The sequence below is a fragment of the Diadema setosum genome, chromosome 21 (assembly GCF_964275005.1).
Source record: "Diadema setosum chromosome 21, eeDiaSeto1, whole genome shotgun sequence".
Classification (NCBI taxonomy): Eukaryota; Metazoa; Echinodermata; class Echinoidea; order Diadematoida; family Diadematidae; genus Diadema; species Diadema setosum.
The window spans coordinates 5,630,641-5,647,904 of NC_092705.1; the positions used below are offsets into that span (position 1 = coordinate 5,630,641).

At 38.0% G+C, this 17,264-nt stretch overlaps 1 protein-coding gene across 1 annotated transcript in view; it reads right to left on the reverse strand.

Moving 5' to 3' along the window:
• Positions 1–7,849, reverse strand: part of LOC140244632 (sucrase-isomaltase, intestinal-like) — a 28,884-nt gene extending 21,035 nt beyond the window's left edge. The window contains exons 1-3 of the mRNA XM_072324253.1: positions 7,267–7,849; positions 999–1,195; positions 1–38 (exon numbers count right to left, since the gene is read on the reverse strand). The exon at positions 1–38 is cut by the window's left edge and continues 131 nt beyond it. Of these exons, the coding sequence (XP_072180354.1) occupies positions 1–38; positions 999–1,195; positions 7,267–7,695 (664 nt within the window). The 5' untranslated portion in view covers positions 7,696–7,849. The remainder of the gene's footprint in view (positions 39–998; positions 1,196–7,266) is intronic.
• Between the last annotated feature and the right edge of the window lie 9,415 nt (positions 7,850–17,264).

The window sequence follows — 17,264 nt, forward strand, 5'->3', positions numbered from 1 at the left end:
GATCCTCGTATATGAGTCCACCGATGTTGGTGTCCAAACTGCAAAACGAGACAGATTCTTGCGCGTTTAATCATCAGCAGAGGTCTGCTAGAATTCCACGACGTGTTCACCCTCTGCAAAAGCTTTCTTTGATACATGGTATATTGACGTCATTGGTGGAGAAAGAAATAGAAAACGAACCCCCCCCCCCCAAAAAAAAAATAATAATAATGAAAATAAATTAAGGAGGAAGTATTAACCAAACGTAATGAAAGGAACTCTGATTACGTGCTTTAAATTGGCTTCTAAAACAAAAACAGAACAGTAGGCCAAGGCGAAGTTTATAGGTGAAAGAGGGTCACATGGGGAATCAGTGATTATATCACCTTCCATTTTTTTTTTTTTTTTTTTTTTTGGGGGGGGGGTTCACTTTCTCTGGAAATATCACCCTGAAAAAATTCCATACCAATATCATAATTTGAAATGCGGTATTTAGTGTGTTCATTTCCACATCAAGTATGGCAGTTTCCACTCAACAACTGCAAACACTGACAAAGGTGACGGCAACTTGTTTTCTATCAAATACATAATTTTCACTCTTTGGGACAATATCAGTAAAGGTCAGATTTTGTTACTTGTATACTTTGTATTCTATATTACTCTTTTTTTTTTGGAAATGAACTATATTTTGTTTCTGTATTTCTGTATTTCCTGCCTTGTAGGTTACTGAACGAAATCAATTTGTTTACCATTTATCTTCATAGGTGAAAGTGTTATAGGAAACAACGGCATCATTTTTTACTCTCTTTTGGTGATCGAATCAAAATAAACAGCTTGTTATGATATTTCCGCTGTTAATGATATTATTTAGTGTCCAGGTTTGAGATTCACATTGATACAAAATTTTGCCACCATGCAGATTTCTGTGACTCTTAATTATATGCCTCCTTCGGGTCATCTTTCATTATGGTTTGAGGCGATGTGGACCTCATCACTGCCCAAAGCCTAGACCAACTTACATCGGTGAGTTCGTGCTCCTCCTCATGATCCTGAACGTGAAAGGGTTCCGCTGGTACTCGATCTCGTACTCGGCGAAGGCGTTCTTCAGCAGGGTCTTCGGGTACTCGATGGGGACTTCGTATCGTGGCTTCCATCGACGATCGATAGCCTCGAGGTACTTGACCTCCGTGCGGTGTACGTAGCGATACTCATACATCTGCAGAGACACGGGTGAAACGATGGTGAGGTGAGGGATTATTATGAGAATTGAATTTGCATAAAAATTCAAGAATATCATGAAATAAATGCAAGATAACTATACTTGGGTACCTAAGGGGGGGGGGGGGTCACCGTGCACCCCCCCCCCAGGACTCCTCGAAACTTACATTTTCAGGATCCTCATGACATACCAAAACATAATCAAGATGTTAACAGGAACGAAAAGTGGTTGTTCTAGGTGAAATTTAATGTATTCTATTGTTTTTCATAATTTCTTATATATTTCGTTGTTTTTCAACTTTTGTTTTTTCTTTGTTTTTCTATTGGAAATTGTCACTGACCACTTTTCTACCATAATTAGCACAAAACTAATCAATGAAAGTGATTAATTGTAAAAATAATCAGGTTTTCATGACCTTCATGACAGAGCACCTGTTTTCCATAGGAAATGTACACAAAATCACAAAATTGTGCCCGTTTTGGGGAGACATACCGTTACAATAATGGGCGTGACTTCGCAAAAGTATACGCGGATTTTGCAAAACAAAAGTTGAAAAAGTTGAAAAACAAAGAAATACATAAGAAATTATGAAAAACAATAGAATACATTAAATTTCACCTAGAACAGCCACTTTTCGTTCCTGTTAACATCTTGATTATGTTTTGGTATGTCATGAGGATCCTGAAAATGTAAGTTTCGAGGAGTCCTGGGGGGGGGGGGGGGGGTGCACGGTGACCCCCCCCCCCCCTTAGGTACCCGACTACTATGCCCGTGTTTTGAAGGATTCGTGGAACTCATTTCCAGCTGAAACTTTACCCTATGTGTTATGAAAATGTGCGAAAATACTTGCCCCTTGGCATGGCAACAGCCACAAAATTTTCGTTTTATTTCGAATGAAAGACTACAATCATTATGTTCACATTGATAAAACAATCATATATGGATTATTACTCTATCAAAATATGTATATATAGTGATGATAATTGAATATCATAATTACGATCACTGCAGTGATCATTGTCTATGTCCATTGAAACAAAAAAAAAGAATAAAAAAACTTTTTTCCGTTGAAATTCAAGAATCATCTGCGCCATTCACATGAAAAAAAAAAAGTTGTGTGCACAAGAATGGAGAGAAATATTAAAACTCGTTTCCTTCTGCGAGCTTTGTATTCTATGAGAATTTTTACGACAAATAATAAATAACTAAAAAAAAAACCCCAAGCAGAATAGAGACATTTATCATAGCGCACGCAAACAAGACATAACTCCACGCAGATACGCCACAGTACATCCACGACAGGGGCGGATCCAGGAATTCCGTAAATGGGGGAGGGGTAAAGACCGATATGAACATGCGGTGTATATCATCATTTCTTATCGCTTCATTAATGCCGTATCAGCATTTCATGTAAACATCGTCCATGCAAATGTGATACCATGCATATCTTTTCTTAACTCGGACTGCAGTTCCAACTGACAAGACTACATTCAAGTTCAAATTCAAGTTATTCATTTCATCTCTAACAAAATGTAATTTAATTACAAAGAAACATTTAAATATACATGACAGGAAATCAGCACAACAATGTAATAAAAAAAAAACCAAAGTGTGAACTGAGGCACAATGATAAATGCTGTTAACTTTTTCAATATAATATGCCTTAAGCTTATGATTTTTACTACGTTTGAATGTACACTCACTCACTTAAATACACACACACAAGCTTGTGTCTACCCACAACTTTAATATAATGTACTCGCGTTGCGTAGGAGTGTAACTATACACTAGAGTAACTTATTGGGAGTGCGATATTTTCTTATAATAATTCAAAACGAAATTGGGCGGTCTTACACACACATATTTGCATGATAATTTGATGGGATGGTGATCAGAGTAGGACCAAAAACAAACAAAGGTTTTTTATTTGGTTGAGTCATCGTCTGTAAAAGAACGAGAACCACAGAGCAAACACCAAGTCAGGAGGCTTATCACACACAAACCAATGTCGCTCTCATCATGGTACCACGTACACCATGATAAGAGTCCTATCAATTCACTCGCTATATGTAACATCACACGACTGTCTTGTCCATGACTAGAGAACGATGTAATGTAATGCTGAATATTATTATGGGTAATAAACTAGATTGATTATTGTTCAACTGTGCGTTGTGGGGGCTGTTATCTCGGATCCGTTTCATAAACCACGACCTCTATAGAGGGCTATATCTTGAATTATAATGTTGTTGTTCTATCATATCAAAAGAAAAAAGACCCACCAAAGTATGCGTGTGGAGATAGAACTTTTGTGGCAACTGAACAATGGGTAAAGGTCATTGATATAAAATGTCAAGGGGGCAGGAAGTCTCAACAGAAATGAATCTTGGCTCCGTTTCCATCTTATAATGTGCAACAATAATATTGTTGCACATTATAAGGAAAATATTATTGTTTCTGGGCTAACAAAAAATATTATTCCCACACGTTCAATTGAATGAGCTTTGTTGCTCACATGGGCCTCATGTGCAAATGAAAATAAAATGAATTTTTCTATTCTTAATCTGTTCATTTTCATGAATTTATTGTGTTTAGTTTTACGGCATAGTGTAGTTGTGCCTGGATTTCTCTCCATCATAACTTGTGTTTGATGGAAAGAGTAAACTAAGAATGAATTGAACTTTAACACGAAATATACACAAGAATTTCATTAGCGTTGCAAAATGAATCTTCTATACATGCAGAATGAATAATATACACGATGATATGAATATGAGTACATCTACTGATTGCTTATTTCTTTTACCTCTTGTTTATTCAGTGATTTCACCCCTGCAGAGAAAACTAGGCATCTTTCATCACTTGTTTCAATAACTATCATAACTGTTTGCTTGTGATTTTTTTTTTATATTGGGTGTATTTTTTTTTGGCACATGCTTGCACGTGTTTTGATCATGCCTGTTTGTTCTTTTTGGAATTTTTCTATATGTACATGCTTTTACCAGAGTGAAATATGAGAACTAATTATATTAAACAAACAAATAAATGAACAATATTTTAAGTGACAATTATATACTGCATATCGGTACACCTATAGAGTCAGTTCTGTATAAAATGGGACTTGCTTTAAATTAAGAATTTTCAAAAATACCTGACATAAAAGTATATACATTGTATAAGGTTGCTTCTCCCCATCCCCGTTTTAATGATAGGCTTTGAAAAAAGCATTTGTATCTTTATCAGGTACTGTATTTTCTTCCCTCTCGAAGGTGAGATTTTCAAAGATCAGCGCGATTAATCATTGGCAGTATACTCCTTTATACGTGTGATATATCTGTCAGATCTCAATTGAAAGGTTTCAGATGACATTCATATTGGTCTGAAAGAAAGAGCGTCAGCCAAGCTAAACCATATTAGCTTGGGGATGCCTTGCAAACATGACTCTCAGTGCTAATGACATAGTTGTCATCATCAGAAACATGTATGCAACGAGCTTGAACCAATATCATTGAATATCTGAATAATAAAATTTCATATCCGACTACTTTGTAATTATTGTCCATTGCCAAAGATATCATTTTTCAAAGTACAAAACATACCATGCTATATATATATATATATATATATATATATATATATATATATATATGTTGCTAATATGTGCTATGTTCAAACATTATATATCCAATATCTTTAGACATCTTTATCTTATAAACTATTTTTCGTTGCCAAAGATACAATTTTTCACAAAAGAAAACATGAAGATGCGTGATCTATATATGTATATATACATGCTGTATATATTTGTTGCTTATGCCTTATATATGCTGTGTTCAAACACTTTATCTCAACATTTATTGATATATCTTTATCTTATTAAATACCTTCAGGAAACAAGAGCAGACAGATGATCACATTCCTGAGATATTTCAAAAATCCTCAGGGTGCTAAATATGTGTATTATAATATCATGTTTGATGTCAAAGTGACATGATCAAATACAACATGTTCTCTGATCTAGTCATCTAACTGTCAGTTATAAGAACTGACATTGTAGTCACGTCAACAGTGAAAATCGGTGTGTCCATGCCAGTCATTGGTTTATCTGCAGTAGGTGAAATCATGCAATTTACATGCCCATATAATTTGTGATCACAATCCAAACGCAAAGGAGGGTAGAGATTCTTCAGTTGCATACACGTTTGAAAATGGTATACAGTGAAAAATGCCAATAATTATGAAACAACCTGTTCCCCAAGTAGCATCACATTACGTGTATGGACTCGTTTGGTGATTAATCTTTAAAATAATGTACATGTACGAGAAAGATATTTGGTCGAAATCCTTTTTTACTATTAAGAAAAACAATTTTATTCATTTACGTTAACGATCAACCAATGTCCATGTGATTCACTGTACTCAGGAACTTTGTTCAATTGGCTTTCTGTTATATTCTCGTACGAAAAGAATTCAGAAATCAAATCAAATCAAATCAAATCAAATCAAATCAAATCAAATCAAATCAAATCAAATCAAGAGTATGTGTATCCTATCTAACGTGACAATTGAGATATTGTATTTTATCTAAAAGATATCTGACAACGTATTGAACTTGGACGAAATAAGAAGAAAAACAGCAGACAAAGTGGCAGAGATGTCAGGTATCATACCCTGCTGCGAACTGCGAACTTTTTTAACTTTTAAAAGTCTCTGAGGTCAAGCAATGTATAACTTGTGGTAGGCATATTGTGAGGGACATGTAGGCGACAGATTGGACAGTTTTGTTGTACATATTAACAAAATTCCTGCTTCTTTACAGTATTGATTGGAGACACATATGTAGAGAAAAAAATCCAAAACCACCGGTAGTGTAAAATGCATTGTGTTCATCGTCTTGATTACAAATTCAGGATTACAATATATTTCGTCTTTCCACGACCCTTATTTAGGAGAAAGATGGACGCATGAAGTACAGGTGCATGTGGTTAAGACATTTCATTGTCTTAAAAACTGATGACTTTTATGCATTGATAGCCCTTTAAGTTTTTTCGATAATGACATTTCGTGCTTGTAATACATAGAAATTCTTCTGGCTTGGTAAAAGCTTCAGTTACTGGTTTCCTTGCCAACGTATATTCACATCATTTTGTCCAGCCTCAACGCTGCTCAAGGTAGGAATTATATATACATGTAGTTTTGTGTTTGGTTTGTTTGAGATGTTTGATTTGTTTGTTTGCTTGTTTGTTTGTTTGTTTTTTTTAAGAAGATCAAAGCATTCTGTTTTGTCAAGAAACACTATCTCCATCCCAGCATTTGTTTGATACAGCATAGAAATATCTTCCTCATTTTCTAAGTATTTTAGTTCATTTGCATGATCTTATTCGAACCCTTTACAGAAGAGAATGAATTAACGGAGATGTGCATTGCCTATAATACGACGCCGAATACTTACATATTATGTAGCTTGTTTAGAGGATCTCTATAACTTTTTTTAGTTTTCCAGGAAAAACAGTATACCTTTAATTGTCGTCATGATTATCAGGATGTATCAAGAAGACAGTCATGTTATACTCTTCTCAAACTTTACGAGGGTGATATGGAAGGGTGGATGATGTTTGTGTAATTTTCAGTATTAGCAACGACAGTCAGACAGACAGTCAGTAAAGAATAACTTTGCTGGACTACAGGATATAATTATTCAAATCGAGGAAAAGATTCATCTGATTGGAAAATCATCTGGGTAAACGTTTATTTGGTCACAATCAGTTGCAAATTACCTGTTCTTGATGAGACTTTCGCGTTCAATCTGAAGAAACCTACAGATATCCAGTAGCCGAAAGTCTCATCAAGAACAGGTAATTTGCAACTGATTGTGACCAAATTAACTTTAACCCAGGATATATTCTTATTTCACTGTTTTGTTTTGCTTTTTGGGTTGCTTTTGTTTTTACAATTTGAAGAAAAATGAATACCCAACATAAACAAATGGGATATGTCCAGAGCGCCGATGATCTTCCGTTTATATCATTGTGTGAAAACGAGCGTCGATGTCAATTCTCTGCACGTACCTTCATGTGGAGGATATTCTCCTTGTAATATTCCGCCCTAAACCGGAGATTGTCAATCTGCTCGTAGAAAAATCTGGGCGTCTTTAACCGCATGAGGTCCAGTTGGAACCCTTCGGCCACCTCTTGCTCCCTGCCCAGGACCCGGTACCCTACCCCGAGCGGCAGGTAGCACTCGGGGATCCGGTTGAGACGGTCCCATGTTATGCGCTGGTAGCAGCAGCCGCGCAGCATGCACTGTCTCCGTGTTGGGATCTCCACGTCGGGAAAGCAGTTGATGCGATCATTCTCCGGGATGTCGCCACAAGTCACCGGGTTGAACCTCCAGTTCGAATACGGTTGCAACGTGACGACGATGGAGGGCACGAGGATGATGATGCCGACGACCATGAAGACGACTATGGCCACGATGGCCTGCAGAACCCTACTCATGATCAACGATCACGGGGGACAGTTAGATAAGGGAAAACAACAGCTGCCGGGAAGATGTCCACCGATAAATTTGCTAACACCAGCGAAACCGATGAATTCGTAAAATTAGGACATATTCATTCAGTTTAAGATTAATTCCACTGGTGTAGTAATCCGTTAGTCCGGAATGTGCGACGGTGTTACGTTCACTCCCAATAATATTATTGGGTGTGTTACAGGAACTTTACGCGTACGTTCAACACAAGGCGAACCTAGGTAGCATTCCCGCGCCCAATTGATGTCAGAAAAAAGGAAAATGGCGACCAAGTGTTATGATAAGGAAATGCTCAGGCAAAGGTTGAAAATTTTCATTAATTATTGACACTGTCGGGTCAGATGTTTAGCCGTCAGTCAGACGTTATGAAACAACCATGATCGTTCGAATCAATGAGTGGCACTTTCTACAAATCAACTGCCCGTCAAGTCACATCTACATCCTAAATAACTGATATCCTATGTCAGAAAGTGTTTGACAAAATCTGCATAATTCACTATTCTATCCCAATTGCGGCACTCAGTCGTGAAGTACAATTGTCTATAAACCTTGAACAAGACTACCGCTGAGTTATGTTCAGGTTTAAACTGAAGAGCGGGTAAACAGGAGGGTTAATATATAACCAGGCGCTGCGTCGCTCCTTGGTTAATGATTTACCCCGTTCGCCATATCACAGACGTGATTCAACGCGGCGGCAGGTACCACTATTATGACGTCACTCTCACCGGCTGCAATTGATGGTCTACTACGGGAATTCAAGGATACAATAATCAAAGTTCCACCACTAATGGTCTATGTTTTTCTAATAATATTATTAATAGTGATGAGACGAATGCGTCTGACGTATTATTATTAAAGTTTAAGCCCTGCATGCTCTGCTCCGTCAGAACTGCGTACTTTTACGTAAAGTTCTGTTGATGAGCTCCCGTGGATCCGGGCTGCTGCGGTAGGGACTTGTAAATTCACTTTTTGGAAAATAAAGAATGGGAATAGGATTGTGTTGCTAAGGGTAACGACAATGATGATAAGAACATTGCTAACGATGAGAATGACAACAGTGATGATTACTCATAATAAATATTATCATTCTTAGCATCGATGTAAGTATTTTAGTAGTGGTTTCATCGTCAATGTCATGATCACCACAACAACATCCATCACTGAATGAATCCAGCACTAGATTAAACCGATCCTTCCACTAACACTAAAATATTCACGCAAAGAAGAAGAAAAGGTGAGTTTTCTTTTCTTTTCAAAGCAACCATATCAGTGCTAAAGATATAGTCAAGAGAGACATCTAGCTCTAAAGTGCTCTAAAGAGCGCTGTGTTTTTTCTCAAGTATGATGGTATATGACCTTTTCATTCCATGAATGCTTGATGGGATGAAAATAAATTCAGCATTTATCATGACGAGGGGCAATGTGAGTAGTTATCGAACTTTGCTCTTGGCGAATAACAAGACTGGAATGTCTGAGCAAACAAACAGGCAGTAATCCATTGCAAAACCGTTTCCTTTCGGATGCCAAGTTGGAGAGGGATCTTTACGCAGTGGTCTTTACATAAGAAGAATCAAAGAACTGTAAAGGTCCTTGCTCTGAAACAGTGAAAAAAGCGAAGAAGAATCAAGAAATATCTGTGTGGAATTGTACGTAATGCTTAAGTCAAGAAAGATAAGTAACTGAAAGTATACCTGTACTGAGTGGGAGCAATTAAAGGAAATTCAACGAAAAGGAGAAAGAGAGTTGGGGGAGGGGAAAATATTACCATGGTTTTGGTTCATTTTCATATTTTGTATATTTAAGATATATATCGATGGGATACTTGCAGTGGATCTGTATATAATTTGCGGAAGCAGTGACATGGAACTTCAAAGAAATGTCACAATTCTGAATACACCAGAAACAGATTAAAAGGGAGTCACAAAAAGCAATCCGTTTTCAATGTCTAACAGTCTTCAACCATGACATATCGCGAACTGCTTATGGCTTTGCTGGTCACGTGACTACGGTGTTGCTCGTCTGGCGCCCTCATTGCCACATTTATTTTTTTTTTTGTCTTCTTTCGTTCTATCTGCCTGTCATTCATTCAACCATTCACTCACTCATTCATTCATTCATTGATTAATTTATTTAGTCATTCATTCACTCACTCATTCATTCATTCATTCATTCATTTATTCATTCATTCATTTTTCCTCTCTTATTTCTCCTACATTCTTTGTTTTTGCCAACGTTGACGTGTTTGTATGAATGCCAATAACTTTATGCAAAGTGTATGAATCTTAAAGAAATTTTCAGGTACGGTCAGACACGGACGATTCATGCAAATGATGATGATTATCATTATTATTATTATTATTATTTTTTTTTTTTTTTTTTTTTGTGGTAATCGTGCTCGTCACCTAGACCCAAAGTTCCCGCCGGAAGCGAATATGTCCCGGAACGCCGAAGGCGCCCCCATTCGTAGCCTTTTGTCAAGGCCCTCTCGCTGTATGGTAAAGAGAGCCCAGCTGAGTGGGGTTGCGCGAGGGCCTTTTGAGATCTGCTTCGCATCCTTTTGTTAGCCCTTTGAATTACCGACTTTTGCTCCCCGATTTCGGGAGCAAAAGTCGGGGTCCAATCAGCGTGTCTGTCTGCTCGAACCCGATTTGAATAGAGCGAATGCACGCCGCTGCCGCAGACCTCACAGAACTCTACACACTCTCACAGAACTCTACACACAGAGTGTGTAGAGTTCCGTGGCAGACCTCCTCGGGTGGTCAGAGATGCATGCGAACAGGCTTGATTGACCACCAAGGCTGAGGATGCGGGGAGCGCGCCATTCCATTGGTTGACCGGAAGCCATTAAAATGAGTATTCAGAAGGTTCACGTGTCATGAATAATAATGTGTGAAGCAGATCTCAAAAGGCCCTCGCGCTGGCGCGCTCGGCTGGGCTCGCTTCGCTCGCCCATTACAGCGAGAGGGCCTTGACAGAAGGCTACACCATTCGTCGAAAACTTTTTGGCGCTAGAGCACGCATTGACACGGGGTTGCTGGTTGTTGGTTGTTGGTCTCTCGTTGTTTTTCCATTTTTGTGGCTAAATGGATTCATGACTGTGGATAGAATCATTCAGAGGTAAGCAATCATTCTGGGCTTCATTTGCACCCCATTTTGCACAACTAACGATTCTAGTATAGATTTATTAGAGCTAGCATAGATTTTGAATCTCCCGCCCTTTTTATTGAGTAGCGCCAATATGGCCGCCGCAAACCCCCCGGATCCATTTATGGATTCGGAAGTGGGTACTGCGACACCTGATGACGAATTTCAAACTGTTGTGTCTGATAGACAAGTCCGTCGAAAAAAGAGGAAAATACGCGAAGGAAGTGTTGATGTTGAGGACCTTGCGACAAGAGTAGACTCCTCTTCGGAGGATGACCATCATGATAAATCTATGAATGGTAATGAAAAGTTTGGTACCCCCCGATCTAAACCACCTGATCTGAGATTGTACATATGTCCAATAGACAAGAAAAGGTCCCTAAAAAACACAAGCTTGGCTACGGTAGCCAAAGCCATCCATACTTGCTGTGGATCCCCACCAGAGTTTGTTAAGTCTACGCGAAATGGCATTATGGTGAAATGTAGAAACGAGAAACAGTACAGAAAACTGATGGAACTTCAATCTATTGGTACAATGCCAGTAAAGGTGCAAGATCAGATGTACACCATTAAAGGAGTAATATCTGGGATCCCCACGGAAATGTCTGAGACAGAAATTCAGATGGAATTGAAAAAGCAAAAGGTGTCTCATGTGAGAAGAATAATGAGAAAGGAACAAAAGAAAAATCAAAACAACTCAGGAAACGAGCAAATGAAGCTCACCCCGACACGCAGTGTCATACTACTTTTTGAAGCAACCACATTACCCCAAGACATTGATTTGTACTTCCAGAAATTCCAGGTCAAACAATACATACCCCCTGTACTCAGGTGTTTCCATTGTCAAAGGTTTGGGCATGCAGTTGCAAATTGTAAGGCAAAACAAAGATGTGTGAGATGCGGCGACCCGCATACCTTTGAGGAATGTCCACAGAAAGACACTCCAAAATGCATTAATTGCGGAGAAAACCACTCGGCTGCATACAGCGGATGCCGAGAGGTGAAAAAGGCTAAAGAGATACAAAAATTGAAAGTAATGAACAACTTAACCTACGCACAGGCCACTCGCAAATGGCAAGAACATGAGCAAAGGCCGAATGTTGCAGTAGAGACACGACCCATACCTCAGCCTGCAGTGAAAGAAACTAAAGAGAGCACTGAAGAAATGAAGCATGGTACCCCTCGGGCAAGCCAACCCGTGAGTCATACCCCACATTCAGCTGAAGTGAACAACCCCCCATCAAAAGCTACACGGTCCTTTTCGTTGATTCCCAACCAAAGCAAAAACCAAGCTCAGCCCCAGCAAAACATGCAAAAGCTACCCCAAGAAAGAGAGGGACCTGCCAAAAACAGGTTAGGTGTAAACTTTGTAGCTCAGGCTACAGACAATGAGCTGATCAACTTCATCGTTATTTTGATCATGAATCTCATGAAAGATAAATCAGAGGATGAAATTCGCCTCCTGATAAATGCAGCAGCCGGTAAACTTCTTGGACAAGACAGCTATGATGTTGGGGAAACTTGCTAGTTTATATATGTCGGTCTTCCTCGTTCTCCAATGGAATGCTCAGGGAATGAGTGGACACGGACAAGAATTGATACAATTTTTAAGTACAAATAAATCTGATATTGTACATTTGATATGTGTACAGGAGACATGGTTTAACAGTGATAATGTTTTGCAGATTCCAAATTATACTTGTTTGTTTAAAAATAGAACAACACAAAGTAGAGGAGGGTGTTGTTTCTATGTACATGACTCTGTATATTATGATTATAAAGGCGGCGAGTCTGAAATTGAATTGCAAGTGATTGATATTTTTTGGGGTAAGTTTTTCCTCACAGTAGTTAATTATTATAACCCTTGTAGAGAGATACGCTGTGAGGCTGTAGATTTATTTATAAGTAAAGCTAAAGATCCTGCAAAATTATTGATTGTAGGTGATTTTAATTCTCATAACCCCCTTTGGGGTAGTGATAAACTGGATAGAAATGGTAAATTGATTGAGGAATTTGTTTTACAAAATGATCTAGTCATATTAAATGACGGATCTGGCACGAGACTTGACCCCCATTCAGGAAAAATATCTTGTTTGGATCTGTCTCTGATTTCATCTCAGTTAGCAAGTAAGTGCACTTGGAATGTTAAGCCAGACAAACTAGGCAGCGATCATTTTCCTGTTTGTATTGAGTTGTGTGTGGGAGGAAAGTCTCTCCTTCGAGAAATGAGTAATGAAAGCAATGGTTGGAATCTAAAAAATATGGATTGGCAAAAATTTGCTCAATTGTGTGAGAATGTTATGAATATAGATAATATTAACGTGGATACTAAAATGTTTTATGAGATGTTTATGTCACACATAACAGAGGTACTCGAAGATACAGTTGGAGGTAAAAGAAGAAAAAATAAACACCAAAAGTCACAGCCTTGGTGGACAAAAGAATGTTCTCTGAAAATTAAAGAAAGGAATAGATTGAAAAATAGACTCTCTAGGTGTTGGTCTGAGGAAAATTTGTACAGGTACAAAAAGAAGAAAGCAGAAACGCAGCGAACGATACGGCAGGCAAGAGCCAGATTTTGGCAAGCCTTTTGTGCAAGTCTGAATCGATCCACGTCTGTTTCGGCGTTGTGGAAATTCATTAAGAGTATGAACGGTATTCCTCGGAATAAAACCCATACCATGTCTGTGTTATATGTAGGTGAACGTATTATTGTTGATGATAAAGACAAAGCAAATGAATTTGTAAGATATTTGAAGCATACAGGGAAAGGAAATACAGAAAGTAAAATTTATAAAGAGATAGAGGAAGAATTTGATGTGATCCAGGTTCAGGAGAAGGAAGGCTTGCAACTGGCCTTAAACGAGCCTTTTGTGATGTGTGAATTGGAAAGAGTTCTGCAAGATAAAAAGGCTTCAGCACCGGGAGAAGATAAGATAGGATATGAAGTGTATAAACATTTACCAGAGTCAAAAAAGGAGATATTACTGAAATTGTACAACCAAATATGGGATACTGGAGATATTCCAGAAGCATGCAAACACTCGATTTTGATTCCTCTCCTCAAGCAGGGTAAGGACCCACACCATTTGTGCTCTTACCGCCCAATAGCGTTGACATCATGTTTCATGAAAACAATGGAAACGCTGGTGAAAAACAGATTGCAATATTTTATAGAAAAACACGATCTGCTCGCAAATTTTCAACATGGCTTTAGAAAAGGCCGTTGCACTCTTGATAATATCGTACATTTGGAAAATGAAATAATGAAGAATTTAGAAACTGGTGTGAAGTCTCTAGCAGTGTTCATTGACCTGGAGAAGGCGTATGATACACTCTGGACAAAAGGACTCATAGTAAAACTCAGTCATTTGGGTTTAGAAGGAAATATTTTACAGTTTATAAAGAACTTTCTATTATATCGCACTTGCCAGGTCAAAATAGGAAACGAGAAATCTGATATTTTCCATATGGAAAACGGTCTCCCACAGGGCAGTATTTTGAGCCCTATATTGTTTAATCTAATGATTTCTGATGTACCTGTAAGCAGAACGAATAATGTTTATTATTTGTTATATGCAGATGATTGCGTTATCTGGACATCAGGAAATGATATTAGAGAAATGACTGTTCAAATTCAAACATACTTAGACGTTTTGAATGAATGGTTCACTTCACGGGGACTGAAAATATCACCGTTGAAGACCACTTCTGTTCTTTTCTCTCGTGGAAACAAAGATGAGCGTGTCCGTCTATTGTTGGAGAAAAATGAGCTGAAATTTGCTCCTCAGTATAGATATTTAGGAGTGATATTCGATAGGAGGATGACTTGGAGACCACACTTGCAAGACGTAGTTCTGCGATGTAAGAAGAGGTTGAATATATTGAAAGTTTTAGCTCATACAAATTTTTGTCAAAGCATACAAGAATTGTTAGGCGTGTACAGATCTTTAATACGCTCCATAATAGATTATGCTTGTGAGGCTTATGATTCTGCTACTATGAGTGTCAAGAATGTTTTAAACTCCATACAATATCAGGCTTTAACTATTAGTGCAAACGCAAAAAAAGGGACAGCCCTAAGAACCCTCCAAGTGGAATTCGGAGAAATGCCCCTAGAGTTACGTCGAGAGATGCTCTCGGCTAGACTGAAAGCACGTATTGAGAATACTCCCAATCATCCTATGAAAGAAGGGCTTAAGAATTGTTGGCAATTTGAATTTTGTAAAAACACTGCTTCAAAAGAACCTTTCGGACAAAGGACTCAAAACTCATTTGAATTTTTAGATCCACTTCATGTTGAATTGTGTGTAAAACCTCCCAACGTGCCTTTCTGGATGTGGAAGCATCCGTGTGTATCGACACAATTAAAAGAGTGTGTGTCAAAGACTGACAACACAGCCTTCCAAAAACAGGCCTCCTTGGAAGTGATGTATACCAAATGGCAAAACTATTTACATGTATATACAGATGGCTCCAAATCACTTGAAGGCAAGGTAGCCTCTTCATTTATGTGCCAGTGTATAACTATGTTCAGAGTAAAAGAATGCAGAACCAAACATCTGTTTATAGAGCCGAATTGGCGGCTATCACGTTAGCTTTGTATTGGATTGATCAATTACCACCACTTCAAACAGGAGTAGTTATTTTTAGTGACTCACTCAGTGCCCTTGAAGCCATTCGATCTCAAAGAGAAGAAAGTTTTGTTACAGAAATTCTAAGTTTCTGTACTAATCTATACTTTAAGGGAATATTAGTGTGTTTGGAATGGATTCCTGCACACTGTGGAATAACAGGAAATGAAGTGGCAGATAAAGCAGCAAAAAAGGCTTTACAAAATGTTTCCATACAAGTGAATAACAAGTTGAATAAATATGAATTTAATAAAAAACTGAAAAGGTGTTATATGACAAAATGGCAAATTAAATGGGAGGAGACAAACTCCCCCCTGAAATATGTTCAACGAAAAGTTTCTCAGACCTATTTATGCACTTTGAATGACAGAAGAGCTGAGACAATCCTACATCACCTCAGGATGGGGAACTTAGGTTTAAATGACAATTTGTTTCAAATAAACCAACATGTGTCGGGTATGTGTGAATATTGTAACGTCCCAGAAACAGTTGATCATTTTCTTATGTTCTGCCCCAGATATATTATACCCAGAGCTATGATGTTAGTTGAAACAAAAATTCATGAGAACAGCATTCAAAGCTTACTAATTTCAACTAACCCAGTATACCAAAAAGCTCTTGTGTTATATGTTAAAAGATCACGAGTTTTCTGATAGATAAACTTTCATGCATGTTATGAGTGTACATAGTTTACACTAACTCTGCCTCGAGGTACCCTGAAGAGGCTTTTCATGCGCACCACAGCCCAGAGATTGCTTACTTTATTAAAGAATGTATATGTGATTATTATATATATTTGTAATTTATTAATATTGCTTGTTTGTTTTGTTTGGCTCTGTATCGGACCAATTGAGGTTCCTGTGCTGGTAAGCATCGGACTCTACTGCCTGCATATCGGAGGGGCCTAGGCCGTTTTAACGGCTGAGAAGTCTGCTCGAGACAATGAGCCGGATTGGCCAGAAGATATGATATTTTAAGCAGGCAAATAGACGTACCGACAGCTGACCAAGGATACTCATTACAATATTCTTTTTTGGAGAAAAAAAAATGATAAAAGGAAAAGAAATCTATAGATAAGTGTTTGGCGTAAATATTCTAAAGAGAATGGAAAACGCCACTAAACACAAAACAACAACAACAACAACAACAACTCTATCGGAACACTGCAACTAGACCCAAAGTTCCCGGAACGCCGAAGGCGCCCCCATTCGTCGAAAACTCTATCGGAACACTGCAAATGCTTTCATAAGGAAATGACTGTTTGCGATTTGGCCTGATTTGATAACGTTATCGGCAATTTATAAGCGATGTATAAGCCATTGTCTGTTTATAAGCCAGTATCCCGTGTGCGATATTTGGCGAGTGAATTTGAATTTGAATTTGAATTTGACAATGAATTTGACAATGAATTTTATTTCTTAAAACGGCCCCTCCCGGGGCATGGAAGAAATACAATGAGTATAAAACACACAATAAAAGAAAAATTAAATCTTTGGCAGTCACAACATATAAATACATGAAATATAATATCGGCAAGATTTAACAACAAATAGAGCACACTGTGCCAACTTGCACACCTCACAGTTTTGGCACTACTAAAAATGATTCTAGACAAACTTCAACATAATTATCGTACAAAATCTAGACAAATTCTTCAACGTTTTAATACTCTTACTACTAAATAATTGATGAAATTTAATAACGTTAGGACGGCGTGAGAAATATCTCTTAATATAATGCCTACGTGTTTCACTGAA